Source organism: Festucalex cinctus, chromosome 3 (genome assembly GCF_051991245.1).
Source record: "Festucalex cinctus isolate MCC-2025b chromosome 3, RoL_Fcin_1.0, whole genome shotgun sequence".
In the NCBI taxonomy this organism is placed as follows: Eukaryota; Metazoa; Chordata; class Actinopteri; order Syngnathiformes; family Syngnathidae; genus Festucalex; species Festucalex cinctus.
In genome coordinates this window covers 25,171,874-25,187,437 of record NC_135413.1, presented here as the reverse complement: position 1 = coordinate 25,187,437, position 15,564 = coordinate 25,171,874, and the positions used below count along the sequence as shown (strand labels likewise).

The 15,564-nt window shown below is 41.2% G+C and overlaps 1 protein-coding gene across 2 annotated transcripts in view; it reads right to left on the bottom strand.

Annotated features, from left to right (window-relative positions):
• Positions 1 to 15,564, bottom strand: part of LOC144016218 (insulin-like growth factor 1 receptor) — a 116,753-nt gene that overhangs the window by 26,068 nt on the left and 75,121 nt on the right. For both annotated transcript variants that reach the window (XM_077517065.1, XM_077517066.1), the window contains 8 exons: positions 8,892 to 9,192; positions 7,440 to 7,576; positions 6,013 to 6,157; positions 3,842 to 4,050; positions 3,635 to 3,761; positions 2,909 to 3,144; positions 2,661 to 2,828; positions 1,360 to 1,567 (listed from right to left, as the gene is read on the bottom strand). In XM_077517065.1, the coding sequence (XP_077373191.1) occupies positions 1,360 to 1,567; positions 2,661 to 2,828; positions 2,909 to 3,144; positions 3,635 to 3,761; positions 3,842 to 4,050; positions 6,013 to 6,157; positions 7,440 to 7,576; positions 8,892 to 9,192 (1,531 nt within the window). The remainder of the gene's footprint in view (positions 1 to 1,359; positions 1,568 to 2,660; positions 2,829 to 2,908; positions 3,145 to 3,634; positions 3,762 to 3,841; positions 4,051 to 6,012; positions 6,158 to 7,439; positions 7,577 to 8,891; positions 9,193 to 15,564) is intronic.

Sequence of the window (15,564 nt, the reverse complement as noted above, 5' to 3'; positions counted from 1 at the left end):
TTTATACGGAAGAAAGTTTTAAATAAATAAAGAAAATAAATGTTAATATTCTTCTGTATTAATTCTTCTTAGAAAGTCACAGTGTCCCATCAGTGTTGAGCTATTTTTAGAATGGACTACTCATGTTGTTCTTGGGGCTAACTAGTAACCACTGGAAGTTTTTTTTTTTTTTTAATGTACAATGCACATTAATCAGAGCATAAAGGCATCTGTGATGGCAGTGTTTCCTTCAACTTCCCTCCTCCTGCTCCTTGCGTAATTGCTCACCAAGAATAACAAAAAAAAAAGTTAATTGAAGTAAATTAAATTTGAAGAGGTGACTCCAGTTCTGCGCAGAAGTCACCTCAACCTAAGTGACAGTCAGTATTAGTAATTATTGGTACCTTGCGACTTTTTAAAACCAAACCGTTAAACCGGTAATCGGCCTGTGTCCAATTGTTTGTCTAATTCCTGGAGGGTCTTTGCCATATGTGCATGTACATGCACATAAACAATGTGTAAGCCTGTTATTTTTATAAATAGTGTTGTAAAATGAGTTTAGAAATGATGATTATTATGGTTATGGGATCATAGTTTGCAATGTACTCAAAGAAGTGATGATTCTCAACTGGTGACCTCCCAACCATCTTCACAGCCCGAAACGAAAAATAAATAAAATAAAATAAAAAATCAACATAAGAAATACTGAAATCTGAAAGGAGCAGCTGGATGCAGACTGGATTTTTTTTTTCCTCCAGCCTTTGTGTTTCCCCCACAACAGTGCAACGAAACAGCCAGCCAGGACTGGAGGATGAGAGTTCAGTTACAATAAGAAGCCACGTTTTATCATTCCTTCTTCGAAAGCCGCATCGATCCAACTTCACATGAGCGTCGGGGGAGGAAAAAAAAAAAAAAAAAAAGGCTCGGATGAATGATCTTTGGCGGCGCGGCGGCATCGCTTGCAATATGGATTTATAAGATACCTACTGAGTGCTCATCGGATTAACCGACAAGTGTGTGGAGGCTGTGATGGATTGAAGCCATTTGCAGACACCTGCATTGTTTGCCCGTGTCTGTGAAGAGTTTTGAGAGCGCAAGTCTTTGAAACAGCGTGAAACATCCGCAGCCACCGGCAAAGTTAACACGACGCAGATGTCGGCGCCTGTTGTGTGAGAACAAAGATGACTAAAGCGGCCTGAAAAGCAGAAAGTAGACCCTTCAGAATATTTAATCACCGCTTTTGTTTGTGTAGCCCCCCCAAAGAATGTGCCACGTCCAAATGCCCTCTGCACCATCCGTTGTCATGGCAACAAAAAGGCACCTAACGCGAGCTTTTGGAACCTGCTCCGAATGTCTCATTAGTGGCGACTGTAACTGTACCTCTGCAGAAAGATGGCATTGTGAAGGAAGTTCTCGAAGAGCTTTAAAAAGACGCGGTCGTCCTTCTCCCGGTCTTTTTCCTCGGGCGTCTTGGGACAAACGCAGCAAGGACCCTTCTTGGGCCCCGACAGGTCCGACTTGGTCGGCTTGGTGATGTCCTCCATGTCGGTGAATCCTGTCGCCGGGATCCGGATTGGGATCTTCAGATCTGGTTTGGATGAGAGTGACATTTTTTTTTTTTTTCCAACGGTTTCCTGTTAGGGTTGGATCAGAACATCTTGACTGTCTGTTTGGGAGCTTCAAATCCACAGACAGTGCTACTAAATCTTGAGACAGCGAACCTCAAGTCAAAATGTCCCTAAGGCCATACAAATTGGAATTCCACTGGAACATTAGGGGAAAATATGTCTCAAAACCTCACTAGTTTGCATTGGACATCAAAGGACATATTCAGGCCAAGTTTTGCTTTTTGTGGCTTTTTTTTTTGTGACACTTATTCCAAAAGTAGGGCCAGCCACAATAAGAGATGTTAAAGGGGGCCTACTATTAAAAAAAAAATGTGACTTTTAATTCCTTTTATGCAAATAGTTGGTTCTCTGGAGTGCCTGGTCACTGTTCAAGTGTGAAATTACACAATCAAGTAACTCTTTTGTGAGCTGACAATTTCCAAAAACGTCACTGACCAATTAGGATATTGATGAACAGTTGGACTAATTTACCTAATATTGCCTGTTGGAAAAATATATGGCTTTAATCATATAAACTGCATTCTATCATCTCTTAATTGCTTTAGTGCAGTAGGCGGGGTACACCCTGGACTGGTTGCCAGCCAATCGCAGGGCACATTTTACGAACCTTCACAAAAATCCAAAATTCACTAAGTTCACAAGTACTCACCACTCAGTGAGGTAACAGTTTTGTTAAAAACGGCCAATGCCGATATTTCAACTCTGATATTTGTCAAAATGCCAAATTCCGGCATCGATAATCGCTTTATCCCTAATAAATATTTTCTCCTTTCTCCGCCCATGACTTGGCATCTAGGGCAGGCGTAAATCTGACATTTTCAAACACCTGGCGGACCACAGGCAAATGCTATTTGTTTCGGTCTTTGGTTATATGTCCACTGCATGCACCCCACATACAGATCCACACACTATTGGGTAATTACGGTAATGTATTTCAAGAATTGTCCCTTTAGTGACTTTATTTACGAGGGAGGGATGGCAACTGTAATTTGGCCTGAATGTTGGCAAGTTTGTAGCCTGCTTTCGACAGTCTCACACGGAAATCATACCGACCTTTGGAGCAGTAGTTGTGCAGGTAGAGCTCGCGGTCTTCTGGCTGCCGCTGCCAGCGGACCAAGTAGTAGGTCAAGTTGCCGTTGGGAAAAAGGGGCGGCGACCATTTGACCAGCAGCTTGGTGGAGGAGTTGGCGTAGGCACGGGGATCTTTGGGCACAGTCGGCACTGCGGCGGAAAAGGTGGATTGTCAAGAGCCGTGATTCCTTACCACGTTTTGTGAGGCCACATTCGTAAAAACGACTTACGCGACGGGCGTGTGCGAATGTATATGATGTCACTCTTCGCACCGGGAATGTGTTTGTCCTCCACCCGCAGGGTAATGGCCTTGACGAAAATGGCATACTGGGTCCAGGGTTTGAGGTGGTGAATGGCGACTTTGGGGTCAGTATTATTATCCTGAGGAAGATCCACGTCCACCGTGTGCCAGCTGTTGGAGCCGCAACCGTCCTGACCGTCGAACTCGGTGATGTTCTGAGAAGGGCTGGCGAGCCAGCACAAAAACATAGCCCCGAATGACATCTGCTCGTTCCAAAATAAAACTAATTCTAGGGTATGTCTGCAGACACCATCCGACTTGAAAGAGCTTTTCTTAGCTCATTATTTACAAATGTGTATTTGCTGTCACTGCCAAAAAAAGGGGGGAAAAAACATTCCAAACTTCCAGGCAGCCCTGGCTAAATTCTGAGCAGTAATCACGGCTGGGATGTAAGAAAATAAACACTGATGGTGCAAATATCATGGCAACCATTCTGAAATTAGAACAAAAATCAAACGATGATGTTTTTTCTTCTTCTGGTTGCCAACTGGCAGCGAAATACGCATAGTTATGCAAAGGAAGCATAAACAAATGTTGTCCCAACATAGAATAGGCTTTTGTATCGAAAACCCGTCATCAAGCCTCAATGTTGAGCTATTTATACGTAATGACAGTGTGTTATATAGGATAATGAGCCGTCTTTCGAAGCACTTACGCCTCCTTGTAGTAGACCATGAAGCTGATAAGGCCTTTGTAATCCCGCGGGTGGTAACGCTCCCATGTCAGACGGATGGTGTAGCTGGACGTGCTGTTGGACAAAATCTTGAGGATGTGGCTTTCACCTGAAACCATCACAAAAGGAACGACCGGTGAGACGTTCACTGACCACCACAGCAGTCGCACGGATGTCCAAAACACTCACAGCTGGCCCTTTCGCCGTTGTTGCGGAAGTCGCCCTCCTCTGGCTTGTCGGCGACGCCGGTCTTCTCCCACATGGTGTGGATCTCCGACATGCAGAGTTTGGGATTCAGGCGGAAGAACAAGCGCCCGGCCCGGATGGTCAGGTTGTGCTGAGTCCAGTCCCAAAGGTTGTGAAGGTGCTGGTTGTTGATGGCAGAGAAGGAATACAACCTGGCGACAGACATTAAAGACACTTTTAAACGTCAACATTTACTATTTAACTTATTCGTATGCCAGCCATTAACATTACATTTCACAGTTTGAGGGCATTTTGGCTGATCTTTCAAGATGGACAGAACATTATTCTGTGACAACATAACACCAAATTTATCGGAAAAGAAAATTTGCTTCTAGCGTTTTCCGTTTATTCGTAAGTAGAACCAAATGTCAATGAGTTTTGATGTTTTACTTTTGTGACACTGACATCTTGTACCAGTATGAAAGACTGTCATCTTTTCTCCCGATCCTAACACACTTTCTACTAAATACGACACACAGCTACTCGTATCGTACCGATAATGGCAATACTGTGATATTAAAATTGCCACAATATCCCCGTCATCATGTTACGATATTAAAAGCAGCACAACTGATAAAAAGGCCAGGTTGTTTTCCATTTGTGCAATTTCAGCACCCTCTAGTGGCTAGTTTATTAGTTTAAGTTTAATTAGGCATGTTTTGGCCAACTATGATTAAGTCCAACTCTAATCGCCATGTGAACTACTCAGTGAAAAATGTATTTGGTGGCAGTAAATGGTGAGATTCCAGTTAAAGAAAATAAACATCAGTGATACCCCCGATTTACAAGTTATTTTTCGTGTGCATAAAATAATTACCCACCAAAATTCCGTCAAATGACAGTAAACCATTCCAGCCCCACCAAAAACACCACAAATATTTGTGTTACATGTTTTTAATAAAGAAAACTAGCACTATATTGGATAGGGGTGGAGATGATGCAGTCATGTCTTCACTCCACTCATCAGACCGTCAAACTTACGACAGCACAAGAGCCGCGGAATGAAGGGAATGCCTGCCATCCTCAACTGCCTTCCACGGAGTGAAACTCTACCCCGGGAGGAACCACGAAGGGGGCAACAGACTTTCCCATGACCCCATTGACCACACGACCCAGAAGGGAAAAAAAAAAAAAAAACTCTTATTCTCTTATCTAAAGCAGCTTGTGATAGCCCAGTGCTGGTCAAGTCATTTATCTGTGTGTGGACGTATTGCTACATGGGCTTGTACACCTTTTTCAAGGACAAATTGGTTCAAGCTTATTATTATTATTATTATTATTTATTTTTTTTTTTTTAGCTGATAATCTAGTCATTTCAAATGGCATATTGTCCTTGACCAATGAAAAGCATACATAAAGAAAGACTAGAAAACAGTCTTAAACAGTCTTTTCTTAAAGTTGAAAAAAAAATGTGAAATTTTAACATGGCTATTCATAATTTATTTTTAATTATAGGCAAAAATATATACATATTTGAATGATTTATAAATATTTAAAAAATAGATTGTAAATACATTTGTAAAAATGACAAAAGATTTTAGTTGTTTTTTTTTTACTATAATATCTTGCATTTATTGTGCTGGATTTGGTTGTTTTTTCTAAATGATTGCTTCTCTTCAACAATATAAACATTTTAAATGTGCAACAAAAAATTACACATTAGTATATCAGAGCATCTAACACCCCGACACAAATAAGACACATCCAAAATAAACAAATCCAGCACAAGAAATACAAATGTAAATGTGCTTTTCATTTTAATTTCTCTTATTATTTTGCATTCATCAAATGAGCTAGTCAGCCAGACAATGTGGCTTCTAGTATATTAAAAAAAAAAAAAACGGTTGCTAGGTAGTAAACAGCTATCTACCTAAAATGTCTGCACTTTTCAAACCTTTGCAATTTTCAGGACCCATGGAAACATTTTGATAAACATTTTAATGTTGCCAAAAAAATAGCTGTAAATGTGACCTCTTTACGTACTTTATGCAGACTAACACTCGACAACAACTTGATGTATCTTTTTTGATAACATTGTCAGCAACATCTTCACTTGTGTCCCTTCACTGCTTTGAGCACGCGCACACACTCTAGCGCACGCACACAGGTCCTACTTGTCCATGAGCTCCTCCCCGTTGATGTAACGCAGACTCTTGAGGAAGGACAGCGATCCAAGTGTGTGGGAGTGACGAATCCTCACGTAGCCCGTCACCGTCTGGATCAGGCCCATGAAGCTCTCCAGCTCAGACGCTATGTTATCTGGGGACCGCAGACACACACAGCATACAGCACATGAAAGCCATATTAGGACAACAAGCGGGGGGACTTCTGTTGCAATGACGCCCACACTCAACACAGACGCCCAATTAGGTCTTCCTTTGTTTTTCGTGGCAGTGTGCGGTGGTGTGGAGGCTGACTTGACTCGTCTTCTCGATTGGAGTTTGAGTTTAAATCAGTAATTAAGGACGCAAAAATAACATCTCAGTGAAATGAGCGTACATTACATCTCCAATTAATTACGCTGACACTGTAGAATGTGACGCCTGTTCCTAGCGTTAGCGGGTAGCGGGTAGCAGCTAGCCGCTAAGCGTGTAGGTTAGCAAGAGCCGTCTGACTACTTTTCCAAAGGCAATGGTAAAACATACTTTGAGACTAACAGCCTGACACAGCTGTAATTCCTAGATATTTTTTTTTTTTTTAAACAAACCAGCTAACTCAAATGTGCTGTTTTAGCCAACAAAGTCGCTACTTTGTCTCTCAGGCCAAAATCTCATTAATGCTTATAGACAACAAAATACGGTTTGTTGTCTACATTTAAAGCAAGAAAATATATTCTTTATGTTTTCTCCCAATAATCCATTAACTCATTCACTTCCAGCCATTTTCACTGAAGCAACCCCCTTTGCTCCCGGCTGTTTTACTGGATTTTGACTGATTTTGCAAGGCCCACAGAATAGTGTGCTCTATTGCTATAAAAACATGGAACCTACAAAAAGAAAAATGAGAGCCTCGTCTTTCATCAGGGTGGAAAAAAAAGTACATTTGGATCTGTTTACGTTTTGCAACAATTAGCATTAGAGTATAGCTCAGTTTCATCATTATTTACAAACCTGTTGAAAGCACAGGGGAAAAGAGCTTGTTGCAACATGGCCCTGGTTGATCTCTTATAGTCTGCCACCTACTGGCCGTTTTTTGTAATAACTGCCATTTCTTTAAGCCACCACTTCAGGTCAGAAGCTTCATCAAAACCTTCTGTATGCTCTAGCATTACAAAAAAAAGAAAAAAAAACATAAAAAACAAATATGTATTTTGTGACCGTGACAACATTGAAAATAGAACGTGTTTATACGTTTTTGGGAGCAAATAGAGAATAGAGGCTATCCGAATACCAAAATATTCAATAGCTGCAGCCCTATTTTCAACTTAAGGACACCAAGTGCAGCCGTCGAGTGCAGGCTGCACAATTTGGGGTTGGTCATGCAGGCCTTGGCGAAGATCTGCTCGGCCGTCCCAAGCGTGCGACGACCGCATCTCACTCACTTCCGTGGCGGATGTTGATGTCCAGATTGCCGGCGATGACGGTGCAGTCCTTCAGGGACTGAGCGGCGTTCACCGAGTCGATGACGGAGGTCGAGCAGATTTTATCGCATAAGCCATTACAGGCGCTGCACAACATCCTGGAAAGAAGACGACAAAGAGCTGAAATGCGGCACGGGGCCCAATGAGTGCCCAAGGACAAGATGTCAATGTGTTAATATTGTCTGTACATGACAGGAATCTTTGTGCTTTACCCTGAGGACATTGGTCCAAACGCTTCGATGCTAAAGGACCCTGGTAAATATGTTTAATCACATCTAATACTCTGACGTGGACCTTAGGATGAGCATGTGATCCGAAGGCCCTCTTGAACTAGTTTCATTGTGATTCTTAGGCCAAGTAAATTGTGTTTTTATGGGATTTCCCATATTCAAGACTACAATTTTGAAGAAAATTCAGCCCCCAAAGCCAGTGACACCAACATGAAATTTGGTAGGCATGTCTATCCAGAGCAAATGCGCCAAAAGACACACAATGTCCGCCATTTTGGATTAAAGTGGCCATTTTAGGGTCCTTTCGGCCATTTCTAGAGGTCCTAAAAACTTGAACATGTCTAATTTTGCCAGTTTGCAATGAAATTTGAATAACAAGACCAGGGGGGTGTCAAACATACAGCCGGCGGGCCAGAAACAGCCTGTCAATGGGTCCAAACTGGCCCATGGGCGACACAATACAAATTGGTTTTTCACTAAATATTAATTCTTGTTGCAAATTCTGTCCACTTACAGTAAATGACATTTTGAAATGTGGTTGTTGGTCACGATTTGATGCAAAAGATTTGTTGCTTAATTTTTGTTTTTCATCACTCATAAATATTGGCCATAACCTTTACTTGGGTCAAAAAAATGGGTCATTTTGTATAAAACAACCCAGAAAGTTGGGTCAAATTGACCCATAAAATGGATTGGTCCATTTTTTGATCCATAATTGGGTTACTTTTGACTCAATTGTTTTTAGAGCGTACTAAATTGGAATGTTTTCATAATGAACCTGTAATAATTGGCAAAAAAAAAAATATATATTTTTGTCCACAGACATACTGGCCCACTTTAGATCAAATTTGGGTGAAAGGGGCCCCTAAATTAAAATGAGTTTGACACCCAAGTACTAAACAGATGAAAAAGTTTAATGAGTCATCATAAAATGTGAAATTCAAATAAGCAACCTCTTCAAATAAATATTTGAAAGCATTTTTTTTTGTAATCTGTAATATTTGTGCACCTTGTCTACAAATGACCTCACTAATTAAGTAATCCATCATGCCTTCTACCACAACAAGAAAAATATAATTTATTATTTTTTGGAGTTCAAGGAGCACACAGCAGGACACCATTCATGGCGTGTCCAAACGGGCGCCACCTGAAGCGGAAGCGATGGCGTGACGTCCGTCCTTACCGGTTGCTCTCATTGCGTGCGAAGCCGGAGGGGCAGTCAGGCATGCACTCGCCCTCGTGGATGACAAAGTGAACGTCGCTGGGCAGGTGCACTTGGGAGCACAGGTCCATGGTGATGCAGCGCCAGCCCTCAAACTTGTACGTGTCGGGTGGGCAGTCGGGCACGCAGCGACCCTCGTGGAAGTAGTGTAGGCAGGCCGAGCACGCTGTGTCGCTGTTGACTTGGCTGCAGCTGCCCAGGCACTGGCTGTGGCAACACTCGCCCTTGTCGGTGCACGCGTGCTTGCAGTGGCTGGGACACACTGGAGGAGACAACAGAGAGGACGGCGGGAAGACGTTAAGGACGCTCAGAAGAAATTGGATAACGACTAGGGATGTTCATTAGTCAGGAATTTCTAAATATTGGCAGGTTGATGACATAATCCACATTCACTTTTTTTCTTGTAAATAAAACGTGTCACCACTTTGAAAAATACCAGTAATGTTGCCCTCACTTGTAAATAACACAATGCTCCTGCAGACACAGAGGGGTTAAAAAAAAATAAAAATAAAAAAATAAAATAAAAAATAAAAAAAATAAAAAAAATTATGACCGTGTGTGTTTCAAACAGAGCCGCAAGGCGTCATGAATAATATAAACTTCTCATTTGTTTGTTGTGACGAGCGTGGTCGGGAGGTTATCAATAGCACACTTTATTGCGCCGGCTCGAGGCCTTTACATAGGATGTAAAATTACTCGTAATGTGTCAGCCTGTCACACGCCGTGCGCCGCAATAGCCAACAAACACAGAAAGAAGGCGCAAGCCCGAGATGGCGATGATGCAGAAGAGGTTGCGACTTGTGAAAAAGACGTGAGACATGTTACGAAACATGGTAAAATGTGTTTTTCACATATTCATCAAGTAAAACTATTTATTTGCATTTCATATCTCAGTTTTGTTTTTTTGTCAAATAAGTTTACTCTTTTTTTTTTTTCTCTAAAATTTTCAAATGAATCGAGTTTTTTTTTTCCTCTCATATATTCTCCCATATAGCTATGTATATAGTAACTTATGTGTATTTATTTATTTATTTATTATATTGTGTAGTATTTTTATATCGTTGATATTTAGGACCAGGCTTTCCATTCTATAGGAGCGTAGGTTGAGCCTTGTATTTTTCCCCTCGTTGTTGTTGTTATTGTTTTGTTTTTTTGTTTTGTTTTTTTCCAGGTTCATGCTGTGCCCCTCACTTTTTGGACGGGTTGTGACTGTGAAGATAAATTCCTTGTGTGTTTTAAATACTTAGACAATAAATGTGATTCTGATATTTGGCAGTTTTATCTCATTTTTTTGTCTAATGCTTGTGTAAACTTCGTGTATATTATCTACATTTATCATCATTATCTAAAATTTTCTTTCTAATAGTTGTCTATATATATTTTTTTATTTTCTCTTTTACACTTTTGGTATTTTTCATCTAACATTTTTGTATTTTTCTAGTATTTCTGTATTTTTAATGGAATATTTGTAAATATTTTTTAAGCATTATTACTTTGGCAATTGCTCAGGTGTTCTTAATTTTTTTTTCTCAAATAGTTTTCTATTTTTTTTCTACACTTTAGTTGTTGTTTTTTTTAATCAAATATATATTTTTTAAATATATGTGTATTTTTAATGTAATCTTTTAAAAATTAATATTCAGGTTAAAAAAATAAAAAAAATCTGTGATTACGACATAAAATTTTCATACTGTTAGCAAAATGTCCAAAAAAGTATTGAAATATGAGAACAAACATTTTTTATCCATAAATTCCTTCCATCGCCAAGTGGCCTGTACTGGCCAGCTAAAAACAAGCATCAGGGAAAGGCAACCGCTGAGATGTCTTTGGCGCAAATGTAACCGCACCCCCCATGTAACCCCACCCTTGGGAGTAGTTTGTATTGTTGTATGTATGTTTATGGTCTCGGGTTATTACTCGAAGACAAATTTCTCCACAGGGCCAATAAAGCTGAACAACTGCCTGCTGGTGAAAGGGTAGAGGGAAGTACACACACATACACACACACGCACACACACCCCACACGCACTGGTGTCATGAGCCCCTTTAATACTGCTTTTAAAATACGGCATTTTTTGAACTCTTAAACTGGAACAACACTAAATTGTGACATTTTTTGAGTTCGCATGAGCTGTGACGCTAATTGACATGTGAAATTGCACTGCTTGATGATTAAGTGCCGCCTCTATCAGTGAAAATATAATGCATGTTGCTGTTGCCTTACATCAGAGCCCCTCATAGTCGCCATGGTAACAAAACTCATACTTGGCATTCGACCCGCAGTTGTGGGGGCGGGTGTTGGGGTGAGCAATGGTGTATAATTTTCATGAGACATGACTCTCCCAAAACCCCAAAAATGTGAAAAGTCTACTTCTCAATCCTCGGGGTCAAAACGTGCGGCGTCTAGTCACATCGCAAGGCGGAAATGAACCGCGCTCATTTCCTCGCTTTGAAATGAGAGTCGGCTGCCGAGCTAATCGCCAGATGAATATTTCATGCAGCTTTACAAAACATCTGTGCGGCTTCGCCATGTGTGCGCTACAGCAATGCCGCCGACTCCCAAATGTGTCAAATTCACTTTGGCTTCACAGAACGGGAACGGGGGAGGGAGGGGCAATCAAATAGTGCAGATCAGGAATTCCAAAACGGGAAAATTACAAACATCTTATTGGATCTGATTTCTAATTTCCTTAAAGTAATCCCCTTGCACTTTTGCAGCCTTCTCTGCGCTTGTGAAAGAGTAAAACATCTCACGGGGCCAGGTTGGGTGACGACGGAGGTTGCTCCAGCTTCTCCTTGGCCAGGAATTGTCGGATGCTCATGGCACTGTGAGCACTGTGTTGTCATGGCGAAACAGCCACGAGTTGTCACCTCTTCTCATACACTGAAGAAGCAAACATAGCAGGTTCTCTTTGAAGGCCCATTGAAGGGGACTTAGTAGTAGTACTGTGTATATTTTGTGACTCCTGCCCTGGAACTTTTACTTCAGGAACTTGTAGCTTTGCACTTGGAGCAGTTGTCAGCTGTGCTTTGATTTGATGCAGGATTTTGACTCTAGTGAGTTCAAAGCAGCCAAGATTACAGCGTCACTTTTTTTTGCCTTCAATTCCTTGGAATGCAACCAAAAGAGGGCAGCCAAGGCAAGCTGTAATGAGCCTCCTTTGCTGGAGGCAGCCCCCACTTTTTTTTTTTTTACTGCAGTATCATCTCCGTAGATTCCTCAAGCGATAGAAATTCCAAACATGCACAGCAGAAGAAAAGCGGAACAGAGAGTGCAAACCCTAAATCCATATAAGTCTACCCAGTTTCAGTGTCGCCAAACAAGCCATGGTGTCAAGGATACAATCCTCTATTTATGGATGTGCCAAACGCTGCCTTTATTTCCACCCTTGGACACGGTCAGGCCATTGTGGCTTTTCCACTACTTCAAAGGAGAGGGATGTCCTGAGTCACATAAGGTGACATCCTTCCCGTCTACGACGGGAAGAGGACGTTCGATTAGATGAGGATTGAATGGGAAGCATCAGCAGTTTGGTGGATTCTTGGATGGATGGTAATTTGAACAAAATTCCGTGGTCCACTAATCTGGAACATTTAAAGTTATTTGATTAGTGATACCAGTATCGCCCACCCTCTTGTGGCCGTTTTACGATCAGGAACTATAGAAATGAGAAAATTGCCATTAATTTCATACCATTTTAAGGGAAAATGCTATATTGTGATATATAGATCGTTAAAAATGATCTGTCATTGTTTTCCGGGCTAAATTTCATGTCTAAAAACAATTACAATGTATTGGTTAGTGTTGTTCCGATACCGATACTGGTATCGGCAGAGGTGTCTTAAAAAAAAAAAAAAAAAAAAAATGGTACTGAATAGGGGTGTTAAAAAAAAATCGATTCGGCGATATATCGCGATACGACATCGCGCGATTCTCGAATCGATTCAGTAATTGGCAGAATCGATTTTTTTTTTTTTTTTTTTTTTTTTTTTTTTTTTTTTTTTTTTTTTTTTTTTTTTTAGGATTCACACCTTGAGCATGGAAGAATGTTATATGAACGGCACATTAAGCCTTAATATTTTTATTTTAATGCTGTTCAAATGTGAAACAGATTGCAAACTGTTTGTGTACAGTGGCTCACGGTTATAAGCCTCAAGTTTTAGATAAATATATTCATACAAATCTTACAGTGTACATGTACAAATTTACTGATAGTATTTTCTAAATTTGAATGGAAAAAAATCGCAACAATCGACTTATAAATTCGTATCGGGATTAATCGGTATCGAATCGTGACCATTCGTATCGGGATTAATCGGTATCGAATCGAATCGTGACCTGTGAATCGTGATACGAATCGAATCGTCAGGTACTAGGCAATTCACACCCCTAGTACTGAACATCTCTGCTTAAGATGGTAGTCAGAAAATACGCAAAAAGTACATTGGTCCAATAATGTGTGTTTTTGTATTTGTTTTTGCTTGTATTTGACCCCCCCAAACATAGTTACATTTTCTTCGTTTTCAAATATTAGTATTTTTAAGTGGTATGTCTTGAGTAATAGAGTGGTAGCATGGCTTATAAGTGTCCAAACTTATGAGTTTTTCAAGTCCTTGTTTGGTCGACTTGATAGTTGACTGTGTTGCTAGCCAAAATTTCAAATACAAGAACACTTCAGTGACGTTGCTACAGTCACGTTGACATTAACGCAATACCCTTGTATGTTTTTTTCTTTCTAATATTGGTATTTTTAAGTAACATGTATTTAACTATGGGCGGCACGGTAGACGAGTGGTTAGCACGTCCGCTTCCCAGTTCTGAGGTCTCCGGTTCGAGTCCAGGCTCGGACCTTCCTGGGTGGAGTTTGCATGTTCTCCCCGTGCCCGCGTGGGTCTTCTCCGGGTACTCCGGTCTCCTCCCACATTCCAAAGACATGCATGGCAGGTTAATTGGGTGCTCCGAATTGTCCCTAGGTGTTCGTGTGAGTGTGGATGGTTGTTCGTCTCTGTGTGCCCTGCTATTGGTTGGCAACCAGTCCAGGGTGTCCCCCGCCTACTGCCCAGAGCCAGCTGAGATAGGCGCCAGCAGCCCCCGCGACCCTTGTGAGGAATAAGCGGTCAAGAAAATGGATGGATGGATGGATGTATTTAACTAGGGCCGTGACTGTATTGCTAGCCAAAATTTCAAATACAAGCTAGCCTCAGTGACGTTGCTATAAGTAGAATAATTAAGGTAATGTAATATCTTCATATGTTTTTTTTCTATTAGTATTTTTAAGTAATATTTATTTAGTAATAAACTGGCGCTGTGACTTATGCGTGTCGCAATTTATGATTTTTTAATTTCTTGCTAGGTCGCTATTTGACTTTGTATGGGGTATATACCACGGAAGAGGCGGGACTGTTTTGTTTGGTTCCGGTTCGGTTTGCGATGTGTGGGCTGCGTCAATATTTGTGCTTCCGACTTTGTGCCCCCTCGGTTGCGCGTTCGCAACCCGGACCGGAACCAAAGTAATGTGCAAAATCACGTCCCGCCTCTTGTGTGGCATATACCCCAGTGCTAGCCAAAATTTCAAATACATGCTAGCTTCAGTGATGTTGCTACTCTAGTGAAGTGATACCTTTGTATGTGGGCAAGGAGAGGCACAGTTGCTTCATTGAATGGGACAACCAGTCAAACACACAAATGTAGATTAGCAACACTCGCAAAAAGCTAAAACAGGCCAGAATTCCTGCTCACATACTAACTAACCAGCCAAGTTGGGCTAACATGACTCCAGCTCATGATGTCACAGATGAGGCCTCGCCCCTTAAAAAAACAAGACACAAGTACTACAGGACATACAGTACTACATAATGACACGCTGTATATTTATTCCTAGTGTGTGCTGAAACTTTTACAAGAATCTCGAGCATCAAATCTTTACGATGTTATTCCTCTCGTACGGCGGTTATACAAGCCCCACCCGCCACCCTGCAGCAAACGGTCGAGTCTGACGCCGGCCAGCCACCGCTGCTCACCACAGCACCGCAATACGAGCGTCAACCGTGTCCTTTTCATCAACGGTGAACAAGATGAGAGTCGGCATGCACAGGGAGCAGAGTTCCCCTTCTGAGCAAGTGTCATTAAAAAGGAGAGCAAGAGGAAGAAGAGGGGGGCAAGAGAAGTGCCAAACATTGTTTGATTGCTTGTTTGTTTGTTTGTTTTGTAGGTGGGGGTTGCAAAGTTATCGCCCAACCAGGCAGACTATGTGAAGAATTCGCAGAATGTTCCGGACTGCGGAGAATGTTAATCCCATTTTCCACGACAACAACAAAGAAAAATGAGTGGCTTGTCCTGGCAATACAAGCAATTGGAAACAACCAAAAGATGACAGGATGCAATTCAAAGTTGGCCTACAGGGAACACCCGTTTATCGCTTGGGATATGTTCCACACCCACCTGCAATAGGTGAAAATCAGCAATAAAGAGAGACCATATAAAAACATGTTTTTGTTTTTATTTTAATATTCATGCGTTAAACTCGAGCTGAAGAATTTTAATTATCTGATTGCATTTGTTTCCATCAATAATGTGATTATTTTTTTCAAGGTCCTGTACACATTGTAGTGTCAGTATTAGATATAGCACATG